Genomic DNA, 25,572 nt, shown 5'->3' on the forward strand with positions numbered 1-25,572 from the left:
TTTCACGACTATAACTTTAGAAGGAACGCTGGAAAGAAGTTATGAATGTTATAATTGCAAGAAGGAAAAATTACCAGTTAATACACCAGTTGTTACTATTACTTCAGTAATTACACCAGTTACTACACCAGTTGTTACTATTACATAAGTAATTACACCAGTTATGTTCTTATAGGGATTAAGGGTTATGGTGTTCGGGCCGGAAAGTGGAGCTGAGTCCACAAAAGATCAGCCATGATCTCATTGAATGGCGGAGCAGGCTCGAGGGGCCAGATGGCCGACTCCTGCTCCTAGTTCTTATGTTCTAATTACACCAGTCGTTACTATTATACTAGTTATTACATCAGTTATTACGCCAGTCGTTACTATTATACTAGTTATTACATCAGTCGTTACTATTATACCAGTTATTATGCCAGTTGTTACTATTACTCAGTAATTACACCAGTGACCTGTCTGCCGGGGTCTCACCCCCACAACGCAAAGATATGCAGGGTGGGTGGATTGGCCACGCTAAATTGCCCCTTGATTGGAAAAAAATAATTGGGTACTCTAAATTTAAAAATATTACACCAGTGAACTGCAATTTTAGTGACTTCCCTGTCAAATTAAAATTTGATTGGATCAAATGCGCGTGCGCAGTGTTGCTACCGTCAGGATTGCGCGTGCGCAGTGTTGCGGTCAGATGGTGATGACGCAGGGACCAGCAGCCCTTAGCGTGCGTGCGCTGTGTTGCTGCCGTCCGCGTGCGCAGTGTTGCGGTCGGATAGTGATGACGCGTGCCCAAGCGCCGTTAGCGCGCGTGCGCAGTGTTGCGGTCGGATGTTGATGACGCAGGGCCCAGACGCCGGGGGCGCGCGTGCGCAGTGGCTGGCGTGGCTGCGCGTGCGCAGTAGGGCGCTGTGCCAGTCCTGAAGAGGCGGTGGGAAGACGGCTGAGGTGCTGATGGTGACAATGGCGCTGCCGCCGCCAGGGGGTCATTACCTGGAGCTGTGTGAGAGCCCCGTGCAGTTCGAGAAGGTCTCCTCCGTCAATAATGTGTTTTTCGATGAAGCCAATAAACAGGTGAGACTGGAAACGCGAGAAATGTGGATCAACAATAACAGACAGCAGCAGCTCACCGCGGCACCACCGACAGTGCGGCACCCCCCCCCCCCCTCATCACTCGCTCATCATCACCCTCAGCACCCCCCCCCCTCATCATCACCCTCCCCACCCTCATCACCCCCCCCATCATCACCCCCCCTCCCCCCACTCAGCACCCCCCCCCCATCACTCGCTCATCATCACCCTCCCCACCCTCCCCACCCTCATCACCCCCCCTCATCATCACCCTCCCCACCCTCATCACCCCCCCCATCATCACCCCCCCTCCCCCACTCAGCACCCCCCCCATCACTCGCTCATCATCACCCTCCCCACCCTCATCCCCCCCCCCTCATCATCACCCCCCCTCAGCACCCCCCCCTCATCACCCCCCCTCCCCCCTCAGCACCCCCCCCCATCACTCGCTCATCATCACCCTCCCCACCCTCATCACCCCCCCCCCTCATCATCACCCCCCCTCAGCACCCCCCCTCATCACCCCCCTCCCCCCACTCAGCACCCCCCCATCACTCGCTCATCATCACCCTCCCCACCCTCATCACCCCCCCTCATCATCACCCCCCCCTCATCACCCCCCCTCATCACCCCCCCCTCATCACCCCCCATCATCACCCCCCCCTCATCACCCCCCCTCATCACCCCCCTCATCACCCCCCTCATCACCCCCCCCTCATCACCCCCCCCCTCATCACCTCCTCATCACTCCCTCATCATCACCCCCCCTCAGCACCCCCCCCACCCCCCTCAGCACCTCCTCATCACTCCCTCATCATCACCCCCCCTCAGCACCCCCCCCAACCCCCTCAGCACCTCCTCATCACTCCCTCATCACCCCCCTCAGCACCTCCTCATCACCCCCCTCAGCACCCCCTCAGCACCCCTCAGCACCTCCTCATCACCCCCTCAGCACCTCCTCATCACCCCCTCAGCACCTCCTCATCACCCCCTCAGCACCTCCTCATCACCCCCTCAGCACCTCCTCATCACCCCCTCATCACCCCCTCATCACCCCCTCATCACCCCCTCATCACCCCCTCATCACCCCCTCATCACCCCCTCAGCACCCCTCATCACCCCCTCAACACCTCCTCATCACCCCCTCAGCACCTCCTCAGCACCTCCTCATCACCCCCTCAGCACTCCCTCATCATCACCCCCCTCAGCACCTCCTCATCACTCCCTCATCATCACCCCCCCTCAGCACCTCCTCATCACTCCCTCATCACCCCCCCTCAGCACCTCCTCATCACCCCCCCCTTCAGCACCTCCTCAGCACCTCCTCATCACCCCCTCAGCACCTCCTCAGCACTCCCTCATCATCACCCCCCTCAGCACCTCCTCATCACCCCCTCAGCACCCCCTCATCACCCCCTCAGCACCTCCTCATCACCCCCTCAGCACCCCCTCAGCACCTCCTCATCACCCCTCAGCACCTCCTCATCACCCCCTCAGCACCTCCTCATCACCCCCTCAGCACCTCCTCAGCACCTCCTCATCACCTCCTCATCGCCCCCTCAGCACTCCCTCCTCATCACCCCCCCTCAGCACTCCCTCCTCATCACCCCCCTCAGCACCTCCTCCTCACCCCCTCAGCACCTCCTCATCAGCACCTCCTCATCACCCCCTCCTCATCACCCCCTCCTCATCACCCCCCTCCTCATCACCCCCTCCTCATCACCCCCTCCTCATCACCCCCTCCTCATCACCCCCTCCTCATCACCCCCTCCTCATCACCCCCTCCTCATCACCCCCTCCTCATCACCCCCTCCTCATCACCCCCTCCTCATCACCCCCTCCTCATCACCCCCTCCTCATCACCCCCTCCTCATCACCCCCTCCTCATCACCCCCTCCTCATCACCCCCTCCTCATCACCCCCTCCTCATCACCCCCTCCTCATCACCCCCTCCTCATCACCCCCTCCTCATCACCCCCTCCTCATCACCCCCTCCTCATCACCCCTCCTCATCACCCCCTCCTCATCACCCCCTCCTCATCACCCCCTCCTCATCACCCCCTCCTCATCACCCCCTCCTCATCACCCCCTCCTCATCACCCCCTCCTCATCACCCCCTCCTCATCACCCCCTCCTCATCACCCCCTCCTCATCACCCCCTCCTCATCACCCCCTCCTCATCACCCCCTCCTCATCACCCCCTCCTCATCACCCCCTCCTCATCACCCCCTCCTCATCACCCCCTCCTCATCACCCCCTCCTCATCACCCCCTCATCATCACCCCCTCATCATCACCCCCTCATCATCACCCCCTCAGCACTCCCTCATCATCACCCCCCCTCAGCACCTCCTCATCACCCCCTCAGCGCCCCCTCATCACTCCCCTCATCACTCCCCTCAGCACTCACCCTCTGACAGTGCAGCACTCCCTCAGTACTGACCCTCTGACAGTGCAGCACTCCCTCAGTACTGACCCTCTGACAGTGCAGCACTCACTCAGTACTGACCCTCTGACAGTGCGGCTCTGCCTCAGTACTGACCCTCTGACAGTGCGGCACTCCCTCAGTACTGACCCTCTGACAGTGCGGCACTCGCCCAGTACTGACCCTCTGACAGTGCGGCGCTCCCTCAGTACTGACCCTCTGACAGTGCGGCACTCCCTCAGTACTGACCCTCTGACAGTGCGGCTCTCCCTCAGTACTGCCCCTCTGACAGTGTGGCACTCCCTCAGTACTGCCCCTCTGACAGTGTGGCACTGCCTCAGTACTGACCCTCTGACAGTGCAGCTCTCCCTCGGTACTGACCCTCTGACAGTGCGGCACTCCCTCAGTACTGACCCTCTGACAGTGCGGCACTCCCTCAGTACTGACCCTCTGACAGTGCAGCACTCCCTCAGTACTGACCCTCTGACAGTGCAGCACTCCCTCAGTACTGACCGTCTGACAGTGCAGCACTCCCTCAGTACTGACCGTCTGACAGTGCAGCACTCCCTCCTTACTAATGTCAAAAAACTGGCAGCTCACAAACAACAATGGGAGTTTGACTAGATATTATTCCAGGACACGTTCACATATACTAAATAAGAGCAGGCTTTGGCCATTTGGCCCCTACTCTGCCATTCAATAAGATAATGGCTGAGATGATTGTGGCCTCCAATTCACTTTCCACCAGCCCCAACAACCGTTGACTCCGTTATTAGTCAAGAGTCTACCTCCCTCTGCTTTGAAAATATTCATTGACCCTCCCTGCACCATTCTCGGGGCAAGCGGGTTCCAAAGATTCATGATCTCCTGAAAGAAGAAAAATCTCATCTCGTTCTTAAAAAGAAGATTCATACTTTTAAATCGTGTCCCCTAGTTCTAGTTTCTCTCACAAGGGGAAGCATCCAACCCTCTTCAGTCCTTTGAGGACCTTATGTTCCAATAAGATCACCTCTCAATATTCTAAACCCCCAATGGAAGCAGTCCCACCCTGTCCAGCCCTTTTTCTTGATAACCCCCCTTCTGATCACAAGTGTCCGTTGCGTCAACCTTCTCTGAATTGTTTCCAATGCATTTATATATTTTCTTAAATAAGGAGACCAAAACTCTACTGAGTGCTCTCTGTATGTCACCAAAGTCCTGTAGAGCTGCATCAAAATATCCCTCCTTTCATGTTCCATTCCCCTTAAAATAAAAGAGAACATTGCTCTTGCCTTCTTAATGACTTGCTGTACCTGCATTTCCTGAATCATGTACCATGACAGCCAGCTCCCTCTGCATCTCCCGAGTTTTCTGCAGTCTCTCTCCATTTTAATAACCTGCTTCTATTCGATGCTTCCTGCCAAAGCGGACAAGTTCATATTTTTCCACATCATAAGATCATTAACCATCTGCCAAATTTTGCCCACTCTTTTCATCTATCAGTATCCCTTGGAGGCTCTACGTCCTCTTCACAACTTAGTTTAATACCTATATTTATGACATCAGCAAATTTAGCAACCGTATAATTGGTCCCTTCATCCAAGTCATCAACATAAATTGTAAAGAGTTGCGACCCAGCACTGATTCCTGTGGCACTCTGCTCGTCACTTCTTGTGAACCCGGAAATGGCCAATTTATGTCTACTGTTTCCTTTTACCTAACCAATCCTCTATCCGTAGACAGAGACAACTCCACATAGACAGATTGTTCCTATAAAAGTGGACAACCTCACATATTCCCCCATTATATTCCATCCGACAAATGTTTTACCCACTCACTTAAACTATCTATGTCCCTCTTTGTATATGATCACAATTATAAGCCTACCAGAAATGTATGATTCATTGGATTAGGTAGCAGATTTAAACTATTTTTTTCATTTGCTGCTCATAGGTGTTTGCTGTTCGATCTGGGGGTGCTACTGGTGTAGTGGTTAAAGGGCCTGATGACAAGAGCTGCATCTCTTTCAGGTAAGGCATGCTGTAAAAACACAGGGAAGATATTTAAAGGCACACGTGCTGTAGACGTCAAGTAGACATTGGAAGGTTTTACGAACACTTCACTTACCAAACAGCTCACCACTTGGTACATCATCATTTAGTGAGAAAACTCCCTAGTGTTGCAGATGAATGTTGATGTGCAATAATGAGATGAAAACACATTGTACAATCACTGCAGGTAATACACCTTAAACATAACTTAAATGCTGCACAAACTCAGTAGGTTTGGCAACATCTCTGGAGAGAGGGGGAAAAACGAGTAAATCTTCAAGTCAGTATGAATCTTCCTGAGAGCTGATGGATTCTATAAGATTGAAGATTGAATCTATGAAATTCCTTGCCCAGTGAAGCAGTAGAGGCTCCTTCATTAAATGTTTTTAAGGTAAAGATAGATAGTTTTTTGAAGAATTAAAGGATATGGTGTTCGGGCCGGAAAGTGGAGCTGAGTCCACAAAAGATCAGCCATGATCTCATTGAATGGCGGAGCAGGCTCGAGGGGTCAGATGGCCTACTCCTGCTCCTAGTTCTTATGTTCTTATGAAGAGAGGGGGTGCAGCATCTGGAGCAAAGTAAAACGGCAGTGATGGGTGTGAGCTAGGAGAGATTGTACAACGGTGCCTTGGACATGAAACAAAGGGAGTGTTAATGGAAGTGCAAGAAGACTGAAGAAGGTGCAAAAAGAGGTGTGGGGGTGGGGAATTTAAAAAAGATCAAAATGGAGGACAGTGCTAATGGTCTGAAGTTATTGAACTCCCGTGTTGAGTCCAGAAGGCTGTAAAGTGCCTAATTGGATGACACGGTGACATTCTTCCAGGTTGTAACCAAAGAGAAAATGCTGGAAAATCTCAGCAGGTCTGGCAGCATCTGTTTGGAGAGAAAAGAGCGAACGTTTCAAGTCCAGTTGACCCCAAAGGTTTTCCAGCATTTTCTCTTTGGTTTCAGATTCCAGCATCTGCAGTAATTTGCTTTCCTCCAGTTTGTGTTGGGCTTCACTGGAATGTTGCAGCAGGCCAAGGACAGAAACGCGAGCATGAAAGCAAAATGTTGAGTTGAAATGGCAAGCGGCAGGAAGGTCTGGGTCATGCTTGCGGGCTGTGTGAAGGTGTTCCGCAAAGCGGCCACCCAATCCATGTATTATTAATGCTCTGAGGCATAGTTCAGATCTCCCCACAGTACCTTTTGGAATTCAGTGAATAAAAACCCAGGATTCAATACTTAAACTATCATCATTGTTGCAAGAATCTATCTGGTTCAAAGTGTCCCTTTTAGAGATGAAAATCCGCCATCCTTACCCAGTCTGGACTACATGTGACTCCTGGTTGACTCTTAATTGCCCTCTGAAATTCACTAGCAAGCCACTCAGTTCAAGGGCAATTAGGGATGGGCAACAAATGCTGGCCTTGCCAGCATTGCTCATATCCCATGAAATAATTTTTTTAAACGGTAGGTAGTGTGATGAGAGATGGTATTATGGGGTTTATTGTGTCATTCTGTGAAGCACACTTGCGTCTGAGTGTAAATAATTTAATTAAATAAAGACAGATTGTCTACAAAGTTTAGGATTTTGAAGGAATGTTTGTGTTCAGGGCATGCATTTGAAGTAAGGATGGCAAGTTAATTTTCTACAAGTAAATAAGCAAACATTAGAAATTTAACTTGGGAGATAAGTAAAGGTTTAGATTTTTAGGTGTTAAATTTAAAAGTGGAGTAAAAGAGTTTGCAACTTGGAAAATATATTAAATATTTGACCTGAAAGTGAAGGCGGTAGGGAGAACATGAAAGGTTTTTATATTCTGAGAACGTGAAGTTTCAAACAAGGACTAAGGACAGTGGAGTCAAAGATGAAAGAGACAGAAAGATACTTTAGGCGAGATTTGGGAGCTTAGATGGAGTGGCTCTGTGAGACTTCCTGGGGTGCTGCTGTGTGTTGGGCAAGGAGCTGAAGCAGCCAACCCAGAAAAGAGTCTGTTTTTCAGAAAGCAGGGTTGTGTTTTGAATTTCCACAGCAAAGTGGGACAGAGTGAACAGTCCAATAATATACTTTTCCTGCAACAGCAGTGGGTTTGCTTTGTTGGAATATCACTCATTTTTGTAGTTAAACATCTGTAAAGGAGTATTGTCTAAAGGATATTTACTTGTGTGCCTGACCAAGCCGAGGGTCTTTTAAGGGGAATATTTTGTACACCTAACTTTTAACTGTGTAAATGTAATCTTTTGTGTGTATATTTTCTTTTTTTTTGTTAATCAATGTGTTTTTAAGTTAAAGTTCAAAATCCCAAAAGTGTTACTGGAACTCACGGCTTCTGATTTCAGTAAACGCATCGTCTCGTGGCCAGAATACAAAAAAGTATTATGATAAGTGGGCCAAGTTTCCCTTGGGGATTTGGTTTGTATAGTAATTCCCATCTGCTGGATCATAACAGTCAGCATTTGTAAAATCTTTGTTCCATCGCAGAGAATAATTATTATACGCAACCAGCTCCTTCCACATTCAGTTGAATCATAGAATCCCTACAATGCAGAAGGAGGCCATTAGGCCCATCGGGTCTGCACCGACCCTCTGAAATAGCACCTTACCTGGGCCTGCTCCCCCGCCCTATTACTCCACCTAACCTAAGGAACACAAAGGGGCAATTTATCATGGCCAATCCACCTAACCTGCACATCTTTGGACTGTGGGAGGAAACGGAGCACCCGGAGGAAACCCGCGCAGACACGGGGAGAACGTGCAGACTCCGCACAGACGGTCCACCGGAATTGAACCCGGTGCAAATGACCTTCTTCATTGTCGGGATTCTATGAATTCATCAAAACTGGGAGAAGTATGAGGTGTAAGCAATTATAAGAAGTACAACTGGATTTGGGGGGGTATGAGAGGAAAGATGGAAGGGAAGCTCTTACATGTGATGGAGAGCGGGAGAAATAAAATGATGGAAGGCAGAGAGAGATGGCAATGGAGCAGGTAGCAGATCAAAAGCTGGAGCTGTAAATGGCAGCAGCAGAAGAATGTGATATGGACATTTGAGCCTTCTTGAGTCCACTCCGCTATTCACTAAGATCTGATTGTGGTCGCAACTCCACTTTCCTTTGTACTCCCTGTACCCTATGGGAGCTAATCTGAACTAAATGGAGGCGAGGGTAAGATCTATATTGGGATATGCCTTGTGTCTTTGAGCAAGGTGCAACTGATTGGTGAAGTAGCCGTGAATACTTAACGTTCTTTTAAGCAGCATCCTGTCCTCCTCCCCAGCAGCTGCACATGTCATAGGCAGGAGCTGAGAAACTCCCTTGTTCCTGATTGCGGTGCTTGGCAGCAGGACTGTGTGATAGTTATCGTTTGCTACCATCCTCTGGAACCTTCATTTCTCCTTTCCGACAAGAATTAAAAAAAGGGAAATGATCGTTCTAGTTGAAAAATGTTTGCTGATGGTTTTTTAATTCATTTTGTGATCAATATGATGATAAATAGAATGTAAAGAGGTGATGCATATGATAAATCCAAGATTAAGGAGCTGTTCATTGGCAGCGCCACTTTAAACACTGTCTCAGCACAATTTTGCCAATAGTTAATCCATAAGGAGGTATTAACACGGGTGTCGAAAAGCTTGGTCAAGGAGCATCGCAAGCACTGTTGCCCAGTGGTTAGCACAGTTGCTTCACAGCTCCAGGGTCCCAGGTTCGATTCCCGGCTTGGGTCACTGTCTGTGCGGAGTCTGCACGTTCTCCCCGTGTCTGCGTGGGTTTCCTCCCGGGTACTCCGGATTCCTCCCACAGTCCAAAGATGTGCGGATTCCTCCCACAGTCCAAAGATGTGCGGGTTATGTGGATTGGCCATGCTAAATTGCCCTTCGTGTCCAAAAAATGTTACAGGGATAGGGTAGACACGTAGGCTTCAGTAGGGTGCTCTTTGTAAGGCTGGTGCAGACTTGATGAGCCGAATGGCCTCCTTCTGCACTGTAAATTCTATGAAATCTATGTAAGGCTACAGAGGCTGAGGGAGGGAATTGGGACTGAGACAGGTGAAAGGTCACATGCAAGTAGTGGAAAATCAAGAATGCACAAAGAAGGTTATAGGGCTGGACTGGGAGGACTGTGGGTCAGTGACCATAGTCGGTGATGAGTGAATGGGAGTTGGTGCCAGTTAGAGTATGGGAGTAGAGTTCTGGATGAGCTGCAAGGTTCGAGTCCGATCAGGCAGGCTGAGGCTGGGATGAATGACATGGCGTTGGAAATAGGTGGTCTTGATGATATATAATGGCAAGCAAAGGCTTCTGTGCGCATTCAGGACCCTGACCTTCCCGTTGCTTGCCATTTTAACACAAGACCCTGCTCCCATGTGCGCGTGTCTGTCCTTGGCCTGTTGCAATGTTCCATTGAAGCTTAACGCAAACTGGAGGAACTGATGTGTTAGGCAGGTTTGTTCGATGTGGATTGCACTCGATGCAGGGAAGTTAGAAACAGACGTCTAACACTGGAGAAGATCCAACACTGTTTTATTCAACTATAGAACTGATATACATATTCAGCTGTGGGTCGACACTATACTGATCTGACTGGTGACCTTGTAGTAGCCTGACCAGACTTACTAGCTACCGCATGGTGTTTGCACTTGCTAGCTCGTGGACTCTGACTGTCTCAGTGGCTGGGTCCCGAGAGAGCGGAAAACCTAGTGCCCTCTGGCTTTATAGTGGTAGTGTCCTGTCTGGTGATTGGTTGTACTGTGCTGTATGTTTACTGGTCATCCCTATGTGTCAATCACTGCCTGTCTGCATCTCATTATATACTTGAGTGGATATTATGACAGGAACAACATCTCATCTTCCGGTTAGGCCTTCCGGTCTCAACATAAAATTCAACAACGTCAGATGGTTATCTCTACCCCACCTCGACCCATTTGTTTTCATCCCATTTCATTTTAACTGTGTTTTACCATTTCTTTCTCTCTTGTCTTTCTTTATATATATAATGAACTCCCCCCAATCTTATCCACTTTTCCTTACCCTTTCTCCCCTTTGCTTCCCCCTTCCCCTCCCCCCGCATCTATATCTGTCACAGTTTACCCTCTGAGGTTAGTTTCCCTGCTGTTTGGCCCTTCACGCCTTTTGTTCTCTCTGGGGACTGCCATTAGCACTCTTTCCCCATGGTTTCTGTGGCTATTAGCACCCTGCGTTTCCCTGGGTTTCTGTGGCTTTGACTCATCTTTCATTCTCACTCCACAGAATAAATATTTCCCACTTTCTCTGTTTTAGCTTTGACAAAGGGTCATCTGGACTCGAAACGTTAGCTCTTTTCTCTCCCTACAGATTCTGCCAGACCTGCTGAGATTTCCCAGCATTTTCTCTTTGGTTTCAGATTCCAGCATCCGGAGTAATTTGCTTTTATAAATATCAGTTGGACTGCATCACCTATTTCTGTGCTGTATGTTCAGTATAATTCCATATAACATGTTTTGAGGTAACATTAAAAACACGACCTTGTCCTCTGCTGAGTGATCGCAGAACCAATACAGGCCACACGGTGTCACACTTGTAACATTCAGTGTAAGGGCCCTTCCTGCTGATTCTCCTAGTTCCTATTTCTTTTATTTTGTCCTTATCATATTTGGTCCATGGATCGTTAATGGAGACGGGCCTTTTAATTTGAGCAGAGGAAGTAAGGAACTCCTGTCAAAATAGAGGGCGGCACAGTGGCGCAGTGGTTAGCACTGCTGCCTCACGGTGCCGAGGACCTGGGTTCGATTCCAGGCCCAGGTCGCTGTCCATGTGGAGTTTGCACATTCACCTCGTGTCTGTGTGGATTTCACCCCCCCAACTTTCCCTAAAGGGCATCAATAAACCAGATGTTTTTTTTAACAGCAGTTGATGGTTTCATGGTCATCGTTAGACTTTTAATTCCAGATTTTAAAAAAAAATTCCAATTCCCTATCTGTCGTGGTAGGATTTGAACCCAGGACCCCAAAGCAGTCCCCTGGGTGACTGGATTATTGGTCCAGTGACAAGACCACTGCACCACCAAGGTTCAACAAAGTACCTCACAAAATGTTATGTCTTAAGATAAGACCCATGGTGTTGGAGGCAGTATACTGGCATGGGGATAGAGAATTGGCTAATGGGCAGGACACAGTGAGTGGGGATAAGGGGTTATTTTACAGGTTGGTGACCTGTAACCAGTGGGATTCCACAGGGATCAGTGTTGGGACCACAACTGTTTACAATATGTATCAATGACTTGGAGGAAGGAAGCGAATGTACTGTAGTCACATTTGCAGACGACGCAAAAATAGATGGAAAGGCAAGTTACGAGAGGGATCCAAACAGTTTGCAAAGAGATATTGATAGGTCGAGTAAGTTGACAAATGGGGTACAATGTGGGAAAACGTGAAGTTAATTTTGGAAGGGAGAACAAATGAACAGAGTATTACTTAAAGGAAGAAAAACTGCAGAAAGCTGCAACACAAAGGGACTTGGGGGGACTTGTGCACGAAGCACAGAAAGCTAGCACACAGGGGCAGCAGGTAATCAGGAAGGGTAATGGAATGTTGGCCCTTATTTCTGGGGGGTTGGAGTTTCAGAGTGGAGAAGTCTTGCTGCAACTGTACAAGGAACTGGTGAGACCACATCTGGAGCACTTGGAGCAGTTTTGATCCCATTATTTAAGGAAAGATATTTTTAATTGGAGGGGGCTCAGAGAAGGTTCACTGGGATGATCCAGATGATTGTCTTGTGAGCTAAGGTTAAACAGGTTGGAATCGACTCATTGGAATTTCGAAGAATGAGAGGTGATCTCATTGGAACATGTCAGATTCTACAGGGGCTGACAGGGTAAATGCTGAGAGGATGTCTCCGCCTGATGGGAGAGTCTGGGACCAGAGAGCAGAGTCTCAGAATAATGGGGAGCCAATTTAAAACTGAAATGAGGAGGAATTTCCTCTCTCGGAGGGTTGTCAGTCGTTGGAACTCCTCGTCACAGAGAGCTGGGAGGGGCAGAGTCTGTGTGTATATTTAAGGCCGAGATAGTTACATCCTTGATCAGTCAGAGAATCGAGGGTTACAGGGAAAGGGCAGTAGAGTGGACGTGAGGAATGTCGGATCAGCCATGATCACATTGAATGGTGGAGCTGGCTCGAGGGGCCGAATGGCCTACGCCTGTTCCTGTTTCTTATGGTTAGTAAACGCAGAACCTTGTGATTCAGAGGTGAGAATGGGTTCAACTGAAACACAGCTGTGATTATTTATCAAATATTGTTTATTATGAATTTTAGAAATCATGGAGGAAGAAAAAGTTTAAATACCTCATTTTTACCTACAACCTGACCCTGTGGTAGATTTGATTCTATTTATCAAATATTCACATTTTAGCGACAAAAATAGAAATGTATAATCTTTTGGACAAGAGTCTTGCCGAGGTACCAGTGTTGAAAGTGGAAGTGGTGTAAAGGAAGCAATTGACTCGTGATTCAGTTAACAAAATGCCTTTGTTACCAGTGGGCCTCTGATGTGGGTTTTTTTAACATAAACTTAGAGTATCCAATTCTTTTTCTTTCCAACTAAGGGGCAATATAGTGCGGCCAATCCACCTACCCTGCACACCTTTTTGGGTTGTGGGGATGAGATCCACGCAGACACCGGGAGAATGTGCAAACTCCACACGGGCAGTGACCCGGGGCCGGGATTGATCCTGGGTCCTGAGCGCCGTGAGGCAGCAGTGCTAACCAACGTGTCGCCCTCTCCGATGTGGTTTTTATTTGGTATCTAGTTAATGGTCAAAAGCTTTCCCTCGCGTAAGCAAGATCTTGCCCTTAGTTTGTATGTAATAATTCATTAAGTTCAGCACAGAATGTTGGGTGATTAACAATGGAAGTAGGTTTTTAACCGTTGATAATTGTTAATCTTCCTGACCCAGGTTATGGACTTCAAATTTGTGCATGTCACTAATTTAGGAGGTACATAAATTAGATGGGGGGAGTAAGTTACACAATTAGAAAAATTGAATGATTGCACAGAACTGTGGTAAATAGAGTTCAAGAGAAAAATCTTAATATTTTCCTGAAAGTGAGAGATGAGGAGCTATGACAAAGGAAAGGGATTTGGGTGTGTAGGTATACAAATCGCTAAAAGAGAAAACGGATGGCTCTGAAATGTAATCAAAAGTGGAATTTATCTCCATGGTGGTAACATCCTAGGGAGATGAAGTCCTGTTTCAAAGAGCTTTGATCAGACTCCATCTGAAATAACTGTTCAGTTTTAGGCACCGACCCCTCGGGAAAGAGAACACGCAGCCGATCGGGGGGTTTAGAAGGGGTGCCAAATGATACTGAGGCTAAATATGGTTGGGTTGTAATAACATGGCTTGTATTTCCTCGAGTTTGGAAAGTTGAGGATTGATTTGATTGAAGTGTTAAATATGATTAATAAATTCAATAGTGGAAATGAAAAATGAAAATCGCTTATTGTCACAAGTAGGCTTCAAATGAAGTTACTGTGAAAAGCCCTTAGTTGCCACATTCCGGCGCCTGTTTGGGGAGGCTGGTACAGGAATCGAACCGTGCTGCTGGCATGTCTTGGTCTGCTTTCAAAGCCAGCGATTTAGCCCTGTGCTAAACAGCCCTTTTTGGGTTGTGGGAGTCCAGAACAAGCGGATGTAACCCTAAAGTTTGAGCAGGAAGCACTTCGTCACACGGTGGGTTGTAGGTATCTGGAACACACTCCCTCACAAAGATGTTGAGACGGGGGGGATCAGTTGAAAATTTTGAAACTGAGATTGATAGAATTGGGTTGAGTAAGGGGATTATTTTATTCACTCATGGGGCGGGGGTGTCGCAGGCTGTTCCCATCCCTTATTGCCCTTGACGGGGCAGTTAAGAGTCAACCACATTGCTGTGCGTCTGGAGTCACATGTAGGCCAGACAAGGTAAGGCCGGCAGATTTCCTTCTCTAAAGGATATTAGTGAATCAGATGGGTTTTTTCCACAATGGTTTCATGGTCATCATTAGACTTTTTAATTCCATATATTTTATTGAGTTAAAATTCCTGCCGATGATGGAACCAAGATGGCTAGATGGAGTTGAGCTACAGATCAGCGCTGGCCAAATGATGGCACAGACTCCAGTGGCTATTTCTCCTGTCCACACGTGCCCGCTTGCCCTAGTGACATTATTCATGAGTGAACCTTGATTTGATAGTGTCAGCACTTTATTTAAATAGAGGCTTATCTGTTCCTCACCTGATATCCAAGGATGTTCATTTGCAATTGGGATTCCTGGATAGCAGTCAGAAGTGAGAATATCGGTTAACTCCCAATCCAAGAGCCTCGCATGTAGCTCGGCTGAAACTTCATATCAAACCTAATTTAGTCTGATGCATACGTTCAGCTACTCTCTGAATAAACTGAGCCATTGAGAGAGGTGGCCATGGAAAATAAACATGGCCGACTTTTAACTCCTGCTCTGAATGTTTGTACTGGATTTTATTGGGAAGTGGAAGCGCTCCCACAGCCCACAGGTCTCCACTTTTACTCTGTTAAAAAGAAGCAGTAGGTTTTGAAACTTCATGGGCTGGGTTCTCTGTTTTTGGGACTATGTCCCCACACCGGCATCAAAACTCTGGACTTTCACACCAGAAAAACTGTCGTGAAAGGGCCACATATTCCTAGCAAGGTAGGGGACTAGCAGGGCCCCAACGTAAATCTAGAAGCTTTTGCTGAAGACCCGGGTCCCCGCATTTCCGGGTCGGAGGCCGCGTATGCGCATGGCGGCGGCCTCCGGCGGCAGCCACGCCGTGCTCCATGGCAGACGGCGGAGCTGGACCCGAAAAATAAACCCCCCGATCGGCCGCGTGCCCGACCCTGACTGCCCGCCCAAACATTGCCCGGCCCACCCCCCGACTAGTATCCTGACCGGCAAGACCACATTAGTCGGGAGTTTGCCAGTGCGCTGCTATTCGGGGCCTGCAGAATCGGAAAACCGGCGCCAGTCCCGATTCCGTGCGGGGAAATAGATTCTCCGCCCCGGCACCGGCTGCAATTTTAGCAGCGGGGTACGGAGAATTCAGCCCATGCCTGAGCTTTCGTTGGACCCAAAACAGTTGCCATTTGCCTCTGTCCCCTTTGCAATGACAGATTTTATGCTCAATTCTCTAAAACCGTCTTTATTATTCCTCCCAAAGAATGGAGGACAAAGGAGAAGTGAAATGCATCAAATTTTCATCTGGGAACAAGATTCTAGCTGTGCAGAGAACACCGAAGGCTGTGGTAAGGGAATGTCTTTACAGATGATGTATTTTTTTAATAAGGTTTGGGATTGGAAGGAAGTAGACACTTCACAGTGTGTGCTAAAATCTTTATTTTTTTTCTTGCAGGATTTTATTAACTTTATTCCTGATCTGCCTCAAATGGAATACTCTCAAGAATGCAAGGTAATAATTATAATTGAAATTTGTACGCTTTAAATCTAAAATGTAACTTCCTGCCCATGTAAAAATAAATCTTTCTATTTTGTTCCCTCTGTAGACTAAAAATGCCAACATCTTGAGTTTCTGTTGGATCAGCGCAAATGAAATAGTATTTATTACTGACCAGGGCATCGAATTTTATCAGGTATGTACTGTACATAATGAGGACAGAAAGAGCCCAAGCTTTTTCCCCACAAACCCTCCCAGGTGACCATCATCTTGCTTTAGAAAGACGGCGAGCTCGAGCATCTTTTCAGTGCCCTCCGTTTATATCCTCTTCTTTGTGCATGTTTAAATCTTGTTTTTCCTCATGCGTTTGCCTATGGATGTTCAAGATTAATAAGAACCCAGTCATTGGAAACTGTAAGAGCAAAATATTGCTAAGGTTGGAAATCTGTCATAAAGACAAAGTGGGGGAAGCACTTGGGGTCGGGGTAGCATCTGTGGAGAGCGAATTAAAGTTGTTTTTTTTAATAAATGTTTTTATTCTCCATTTTCACATTTTCCTCCAAATTTAACACCCCACCCACAAACAGTAAATGGTAACAAATACAAAATCAATCCCAATAACAACGATCCCATCATCCCACCACCGCTAACAACGGCCCACCTGTCAATATATGCATCCAATAAAACAAACTCTCCCACGGTGGAAACAAAAAGCAAAGGAGAAAAAGAAAAAAAGTCCGGGACCGCCCATGGTCACCATAGAGTTCTCGCTCTCTCACTCTCACTCTCACTCTCACTCTCACTCTCACTCTCACTCTCACTCTCACTCTCACTCTCTCTCTCTCTCTCTCTCTTCCACCCTCCCCCCCCACACACACACACACACTCAATGCCGTCCAACTTCTGAAAGAGTGCCGTACATGATACCCAAGAGTTGTAACAACCCCCCCCCCCCAAACTCCTGCTGTCCACTACCTCTTGTAAAACTCCTTCCCTCAACCTCTGTTCCTTCCCCTCCAACTTTCCACCTTTCCACCCCGGCTAGACCACTCGGACCCTGTTCTGCCAGGCTCCGATGGCCGCAGCCCCTCCCCCCCACCTCACTCCCGTTCACTGGCCGGCTTAGACCGGCCAGTGTGGAGGTCCCCGCCCGGGTCCCTTTCCCCCTTGCCCGACCCTAGGAAAGCCCCAAAATCCCCCTTTTAGTGCACAAACCCCGCATATCCACCTACACCCCAAAGAGCCCTCACTTCGAGTGAAAGTCCCATTCGATTGGATTGGATTGGATTTGTTTATTGTCATGTGTACCGAGGTACAGTGAAAAGTATTTTTCTGCAAGCAGCTCAACAGATCATTCAGTACATAGAAGAAAAGGGAATTAAACAAAATTCAAGAAAATACATGAGAATATATAATAGGGCAACACAAGATATACAATGTAACTACATAAACATTGGCATCGGTTGAAGTATACAGGGTGTAGTGTTAATGAGGTCAGTCAATAAGACGGTCATTTAGGAGTCTGGTGACAGTGGGGAAGAAGCTGTTTTTGAGTCTGTTCGTGCGTGTTCTCAGACTTCTGAATCTCCTGCCCAATGGAAGAAGTTGGAAAAGTGAGTAAGCCGGGTGGGAGGGATCCTTGATTATGCTGCCCGCTTTCCCCCGGCAGCGGGAGGTGTAGATGGAGTCCATGGATGGGAGGCAGGTTCGTGTGATGGACTGGGCGGTATTCACGACTCTCTGAAGTTTCTTGCGGTCCTGGGCCGAGCAGTTGCCATACCAGGCTGTGATGCAGCCCGAGAGGATGCTTTCTATAGTGCATCTGTAAAAGTTGGTCAGGGTTAATGTGGACATGCCGAATTTCCTTAGTTTCCTGAGGAAGTGTAGGCGCTGTTGTGCTTTCTTGGTGATAGCGTCGACGTGAGTGGACCAGATTTTTCCCTTCCCTTTTTCACTTCCCTTGTCCAAATATATACAACACCGGCTCCTTTAGCCCATACACCCGCATGCAGTGAAACAAACAAACAAAAAAAAAGAAATACAGTCATGAGGTTACATCGGCACATGGCCATTTCTCAATTTCTCAGTTCTGCCACAGTCCTTCTGCCTTCGCAAACTCCTCCGCTGTTCCAAAATAAAAGTCCTTGAGCTTGTAAGTCACCCTCAGCTTTGCTGGATATACAATGCCGCACTGCACCTTGTTAATGTACAGTGCCCTCTTCACCCGGTCTTCCATTTTCCCTCGCAGATCCTTGTTCACCTCCATCACCTTCCGCATCTCCTTCTCCATCGACGTAAGTTGGTCACCATGCTGCAATATTAATTGTTTGCAGTTTTGCTAGGGCAGCTTGATGACGCACTCTGTCACATACTGCCTTGATGTCAAGGGTAGTCACTCTACATCTCCTAATGAGATCAGGAGCAGAGTGGCCCTGGCGGAACCCAGTGTCAGTGTGCAGGTCATTGCTGAGTAAGTGTGGAAAGGTTAGACAATTGGGTTAGCAGTAATCCTTCCATTTCAATAAACTGCAAACACTTCTTGAATCTTTGGCACTACCTTCTACGGTCAAAATTTGTTTTCTGTTATGCTTGGCCTCGCAGACACACTGTTGAAAATTCAAAAGAGAACGAGGCTGCTTCTGCCATCGCTGATGTAATTGGAAATTTGCTTTTTGATTTAAAGCCCCAGTCCAGAAGAGACAAGCTAAAATCCCAAAACACTGAAAGGTACAATGGTGCTTTTTGGAATTTGGCCTCAGCTGGTGTTGTTTTTGTTATTCCCAGGTTTTACCTGACAAGCGCAGTCTCAAGCTTCTAAAGAATCAGAGCATCAATGTTAATTGGTGCATGTACTCCCCAGAAACTGCTGTACTCCTCCTATCTACCACAGTGCATGGCAACGTTCTTCAGCCATTTTATTTCCGGGTAAGTCGGGCATCTTTCTCTACTCTCACCGCTTGAAGCCTCTGCATAATTCTTTGAACTAAATTAAATAAAAGGACACCAAAGCACTTGGAGAAGGTGCAGAAAAGATTTACTAGAATAATAATAACAGGAGTGGGAAATTATCAGGAAGGCTTGAACGCACTGCACTGCTTTTCTCTGGAAAAGCCAAGACTGAGATGTGGCCAGAAGAGGATCTGTAAAAGTATGAAAGGATCTGAGAGGATAAATGTAGAAATGATACTCCCACTTGTTGGGAGAGACTAATACGAGACTAATATAAACATTCACTAATAAATTCAATGGAGCATTCTGGAGAAACTGCTTTGCCCAGAGAATGATTTGAATGTGAAATTTACTATCAGAAGGGGGGGTTATATAGGAACTAAGAGCAGGTGTATGCTTTTCGACCCCCCCCCCCCCCCCCTTTGAACCTGCTCCACCATTCAGCTAGATCACAGCTGATCTTCTACCCCAGTGCCATTTTCCTGCACCGTCCCTCATTATCTTTAATAGCTATCAATGTATTTCTTGAACATGTTCTATGATTGAGCTTCCACAGTCCCCTAGAGAATTCCAAAGATTCGCCATCCTGTGAATGAAGAAATTCCTCCTCATCTCAGTCCTAGTTGAGACAAATAGCATTGATGCATTAAAGGGAACTTGGGTAAGTGGATAAGGGAGAAACAAAATGTCGATGGGGTTAGATCAGGAGGGTTGAACGGTCTGTTCTGTGCTGTGACTATGTTGCAATACTTTCATGCAGTTTCCTTGAAACATTATGCAGTTTGTTATTTTATAAATCGAATAAGTGTCTAAAGCCTACGCCCACCCCAATTCTCAAATGATATTTCTTGGATTGCCAGCTTAATTTTGTCTTGGGAAGCAGATAAATGGGAACAAAAATATTCAGTGAGGAGGAAAATCGGGAGTGCAACAGTGAAAGACGGTGGGAAGGCAGTCTGTGGCATTGAATTCCATCTCTGGGATAGTGAACGAGGGAACACTGATAAATGAATAATTGGACGTGGGAACATTGTGGAGGATCGAGAAGGAAGGAGTCATGTGATTAATCAAAGCATTTCTTTGTGGCAGAATAATCTCATGGTGCTTAGTTTTGAAAAACTGAAAGTGTTGAATCAGAATTTTAATGGAATGGTAATTCTCTCAAGTTAATAACTGGGTAAAATCTGTTTTGTGAAGAATTTATTAAACATTTTTGTGTGCCTTTGTTTTAATAAGAGGGAGTTTTTGAATTTCGATGTTTGTTAAAATTGTGTAACATTTAATACTTGAGATCATCTCCAATGTGTTCTAAATCTAGAACACAATGCAGACTTTATCGAGACTTTGACTTTATATAGAAGTTAATGAACTCACAGAGGCAGATTTGGGCCCAGAGGAATGAATTAAACAGTTGATCAAACCTCCAAGAGCTCAGCGGGCAGGTGCATCTCCAATCTCGCAGAGTGCGCCCAAGGTTTTAGCCTGTTTTAAAAAAAAAAAGTGATTTGTGCAGGTGTGGATGGAAATTGATGATGGATCCCCCTCCCCTTTCCTGCTCTTCCAGATCTGCCGGAATTAGCATCAGGCACCACTCTACAAATAGGTGGTTGTTATTTATGTACATGAGGGAACAAAACTGTCCCATGGAATTCCCACGCGGAAACAAAATCTGGAGGGTGATTGAACGGGACCAAAATAGAGTCCCGTTTGGGCGCGTTTAGCTGGGTGTTTCTTGTTGCCTGCAGTGCCGAGAATGATGCTGCTTTTAATGGGACTTTGCTGTTTATTTTGGCCTCGGTGAGGAATGCGCCGCAGAGGCCGCATTTGCTCATTTCCTGTACTGACTAGCTCAACAGCTTGGCAAAAGGGGTGCCCAGGTGGGAGTGCCAGATTATAACCCTGTCCAGAGCCCCACCCCCAGGTGCCGCTATGCCTGGTCCACATTTGTGGAAACCTGCGCTAAATGGCATCCTGGTGCGGTCTCCCAGGCGAGGCCTTTAGTTCCCGGGTGAATATGGCGCAGACATGTTTAAATGAGCCTTATGACTCACTTAAATATGTTAATCTGGGTCTCGCCCAGCGGGGGCGGGGATCCAGATTGCGACATTTCATGAGATCTCATTAAATCCGTGCAGTGTTTCGAGCGTTGTGAATCATGTGAGGGGCCTCTCGCAACATTCAATGATCTTGTCTTGTCGCCAAGTCAGGCCATTAAATCGCCTCCTAGGCCACTATCACATTGTTGTCTGGGATCTTGCTGTTCACTAATTGTCTGCCACATTATGACCGTGATTGCGCTTTAAAAAAACTTTTTGTTGTCAAGCAGTTTGGAAGATCCAAAAGTAGTGAACGGTGCCTGTTGTTTTTTCACTATTTGCACCCTAGCAGTGCTGGGTGTCGAGGAAGATTCTGTGAGTGAGATTTTCTTGCCTTGTCTGCCCCGGGATAAGAGATTCCCACCCGAGGTTAACAGACCTTTCGATTGTCAAATTGCCCTGTGCACACCGATTCCTGCAATGGGTAGGACTGGAAAATTTACCCGAAATCTCTGGAATCCAGTGTGGCTAAGGGATGTCAGATAAGATTTGAAGTTCAGAATAGTACCTTGTATTTATAGAGCACCTTTTAACGTAATTAAACCTCACGAGGCGCTTCACAGCAGTGTTAGCAAACGTGGCACTGAACCCTGTAAGGAAATATTCGGCTGGGTGATCAAAAACTTGGTCAAAGAGGTAGCTTTTTAGGAGCATCTTGAAAGAGGAAGAAGAGGCAGAGGGGTTTCGGGAGGAAATTCCAAGCAGCTGAAGGCACAGCTGCCAAAGGTGGAGCGATTTCAAATCCGGAATGAGGCCAGAATTAGACGCGTGTGTTATTTGGAAGAAAAGAGAGAGATGCGGGGGGTGGGGTAGCGGGGTCCGTGAGGCCATGGAGAGATTGGAAACTAGCATGAGAATTTTTAAATTAAGACATTGCTTGAGCAGACACCAATGTAGGTCAGCGACCAATTGCGGTTCAGCAATTTACCTGTTCTGGAGAGAGGTCTAGCTTTATCCTCTGTGACACACTGAGTGCACAGAGCCAAACCTCTTGTGTCACGATGAGCAGTTGTGGCACAAATGTTTGCGTGTTGAGATTTGAATTAATTTGATTTTACTTTCCAGAGTGGAACAATGTCCAAAATGCCAAAGTTTGAAATCGAGTTACCTGCTTCTCCTAAATCTGGAAACCTCTGTCTTTCTGATATTATAATGGCCACCATGTAAGTAAAATGCTTCAATTTCTCTCCAACTGTTCTATCCAAATTGGTGCCTACCATTCACACTTCAGATGAGCATCTGTTAAGTAACAAAGCTACCATCCTAAGACAGCGCAAATCCTTTGTACGGGTTAGAAGGACTTTCAGCTGTGCTTGATCCTGACTCTTCAGTTATCCCACATTCTTTTTTTAAAAAATATTTTTATTCTCCTTTTTTTACATTTTCTCCCGGATTTACACCCACCAGCAATAAACAATAATCAGCAACAAATATGTCAATCCCCATAACAAGAACAACAATCCCATCCTCCCACCAACCCCCAAACATCAGCCCGCATGTTTACATAAACAAATGACAAAAAGGAATCAGGGATTATCCATACTCACCCTTAATACACACAGCCCCCCCTCTCCCCCAACCCTCTCACCCATCCTCCCCCAACTAATGTTCAAATTTCTTGAAAATGCATAATGAATAATGCCCATGACTTGTAGAACCTCTCCGTCCTTCCCCTCAGTTCAAACTTAACCTTCTCAAGAGTCAAGAATTCCAACAGGTTCCCCCGCCACAACAGGGCACAGGGTGGAGAGGCTGCTCTCCATCGCAACAGGATCCGCCTTCGGGCGTTCAATGAGGCGAAGGCTACGATATCTGCCTCCGCACCCGTTTCCAACCCTGGCTAGTCCGACACCCTGAATATAGCCTCTCGGGGGCCCGGGTCCAGTTTCACATGCACCGCTTTGGAAATTACCCTAAAAACCTCCTTCAAGTCCAGTAATCCTCTAGCTTTGGACAGGACCAAAAATATGAACCCCACCCCCGGCGCACACGCAACGATCACACACCTTCTACTCCTTCAAAGAATCGGCTCATCCTCGCCCTCGTGAGGTGTGCTCTGTATACCACATTCAGCTGTATCAGCCCCAACCTTGCACATGGGTGGAGGCATTTACTCTCCGGAGTACCTCACACCAGACCCCCTCCTCTAAAACCTCTCCCAACTCTTCCTCCCACTTTGCTTTGATCCCTTCCAGTGGTGCCTTCTCCTCTTCCAAAATAGCTCCGTACACCGTTGACACTGCCCCCTTTTCCAGACCCCTTGTCGTCAGCACCTCCTCCAGCAATGTGGAGACCGGTTCCTCCGGGAAGCTCTGTATCTCCTTTCTGGCAAAATCTCGAACCTGCATGTATCTAAACATTTCTCCCTGCTCCAGCTGATACTTTGCTTCCAGCTCCCTCAGTCCTGCAAACCGACCCCTAAGAAACAAATCTTCTAGCGTCTTAATCCCCTTCTCTTCCCATTTCCGAAAATTTCCATCCCACCTCCCTGGCTCAAATCTGTGGTTCCCCCGAATCGGCATTTCCCTTGACCCCACCCCCAACCCGAAGCGAAACTGCCTCTAGATTTTCAATGAAGCTCTTATTACCGGACTTCCTGAGTATTTCCCCGGAGCTATCTGGAGCGGTGCCGTTGCTAGTGCCTTCAATCCCGACCCCCTGCACAAACTCTCCTTGATTCTGACCCACTGGGTATCAACCCCTCTGACCCAGCTCCGCACCTTCTCCACATTCGCCGCCCAGTAGTAGCACATCAGGTTCGGAAGATCCAAACTCCCTGCCTGCCTTCCCCTCTGCAGCAGCACCTTTCTAACTCTGTCCACCTTCCCTCCTCATATAAACGAGGTAATCCTTCCCTCAATCTCCCTCAAAAAAGCCTTTGGCAGGAAAATCGGTAGGCATTGTAAAATAAACAGAAACCGCGGCAACACATTCATTTGAACCGCCTCTACCCGACCCACCAGTGACCGAGGGAGACCATCCCACCTTGCCAGATCGGCTTTCACTCTCCCCACCAAACTAGAGATGTACCTGCAAAGCCCCCCCCCCCCCCCCCCGAGTCCCTGCCCTACGGAATGGCAGCCCCCCCCCCCCCCCCCCCCCCCCCCCCCCCCCCCCCCCTGGCCGAGACACCACAAAATACTCACTCTCTTGTCCAGGTTCAGCTTGGACCTCAAGAACGACCCAAATACTCGCAGTAGCTCCAATATTCCCCCGATCGACACACTCGGTTCTGACACATACAGCAGCAAGTCGTCGGCATATCCCCCCCCCCCCCCCCAAAACACTATTCCTTTCCATGCTCCCAAACTTCTTAATGCGATGGCCAACGGCTCAATCGCAAGTGCAAACAGCAGGTGGGACATAGGACATACCTGCCTCGTCCCACGGTGGAGAGAAAAGTATCTCGAGCTGATGTTTGTGCGGACACTCGCCTTCGGCTCCTTGTATAATAGCTTTACCCAGTTCACAAACTGTTTAGTCCAATCCCAAACCGCTCCAGAACTGCCATCAAGTACCCCTACTCTACCCGGTCAAACGCCTTCTCGACGTTCAGTGCCACAACCACCTCTGTTTCCTTCCCTTCTGCTCGTGCCATAACGACGTTCAAAACCCTCCTAATGTTCGAAAAAAGCTGCCTCCCTCTCACGAACCCTGTCTGATCCTCACCATTCACCTTTGGGAAGCACTCCTCCAGCCTACCCGCCAGTACCTTCGCCGATACTTTTGCGTCCACATTCAGAAGTGATATGGGCTTATATGACCCACACTCCGTCGGATCCTTATCTTTTTTTTAGCAACAGTGAAATCGATGCCCGCCCCAAGGTTTGTGGCAACACCCCCTTCCCCTATCACCTCTTCAAACATCCCCACCATCAGGGGTGCCAGCTTATCCTTGAATTTTTTATAATATTCCACCGGAAACCCATCCGACCCTGCCACCTTCCCCGACTGCATCCTCCCAATCGCATCCTTTATTTCCTACTCCACTATTGCTCCTTCTAATGTAGCCCTGTCCCCCTCCCCTAGCCTCGGGTACTCCAACCCATCGAGAAATTCCTAAATCTCACGGTCTCCCCCGGGTGGCTCTGACCTGTACAACCTCTCATAAAACTCCTCAAAAACCTTGTTAATCAGCTCCGGAGCCACCACCAACTTCCCTGCCCTATCCCTCACCTGACGAATTTCCCTTGCCGCTGCTTCCCTCCAGAGCTGAGTTATCCCACATTCTATTGGTGCATGGCAGCGCAATGGTTAGCACTGTTGCTTCACAATGCCAGGTTTGATTCCCGGGTTTGATTCCCGGCTTGGGTCACTGTCTGTGCGGAGTCTGCACGTTTTCCCCGTGTGTGCGTGGGTTTCCTCCGGGTGTTCCGGTTTCCTTCCACGAGTCCCGAAAGACGTGCTGTTAGGTAATTTGGACATTCCGAATTCTCCCTCAGTGTACCTGAACAGACGCCGGAGTGTGGCGACGAGGGGATTTTCACAGTAACTTCATTGCAGTGTTAATGTAAGCCTACTTGCGACAGTAGTAAAGATTTTTATTCTTATTCAAAAATGCTAATGAATCCCTCCTATTTATTTACAGGTGCCTGTTTCTCTCA

The 25,572-nt window shown here is 47.7% G+C and overlaps 1 protein-coding gene across 7 annotated transcripts in view; it reads left to right on the forward strand.

Annotated features, from left to right (window-relative positions):
• Positions 1-873: 873 nt before the first annotated feature.
• The window catches only part of rmc1 (regulator of MON1-CCZ1), a 63,566-nt gene continuing 38,867 nt past the window's right edge, over positions 874-25,572 (forward strand). For all 7 annotated transcript variants that reach the window (XM_038808540.1, XM_038808546.1, XM_038808541.1 and 4 more), the window contains exons 1-7: positions 874-1,065; positions 5,419-5,495; positions 15,690-15,774; positions 15,882-15,938; positions 16,033-16,119; positions 18,708-18,848; positions 22,034-22,131. In XM_038808540.1, coding sequence (XP_038664468.1) covers positions 946-1,065; positions 5,419-5,495; positions 15,690-15,774; positions 15,882-15,938; positions 16,033-16,119; positions 18,708-18,848; positions 22,034-22,131 — 665 coding nt within the window. In that variant the 5' untranslated portion in view covers positions 874-945. The remainder of the gene's footprint in view (positions 1,066-5,418; positions 5,496-15,689; positions 15,775-15,881; positions 15,939-16,032; positions 16,120-18,707; positions 18,849-22,033; positions 22,132-25,572) is intronic.

Source organism: Scyliorhinus canicula, chromosome 10 (genome assembly GCF_902713615.1).
Source record: "Scyliorhinus canicula chromosome 10, sScyCan1.1, whole genome shotgun sequence".
NCBI classification, from domain to species: Eukaryota; Metazoa; Chordata; class Chondrichthyes; order Carcharhiniformes; family Scyliorhinidae; genus Scyliorhinus; species Scyliorhinus canicula.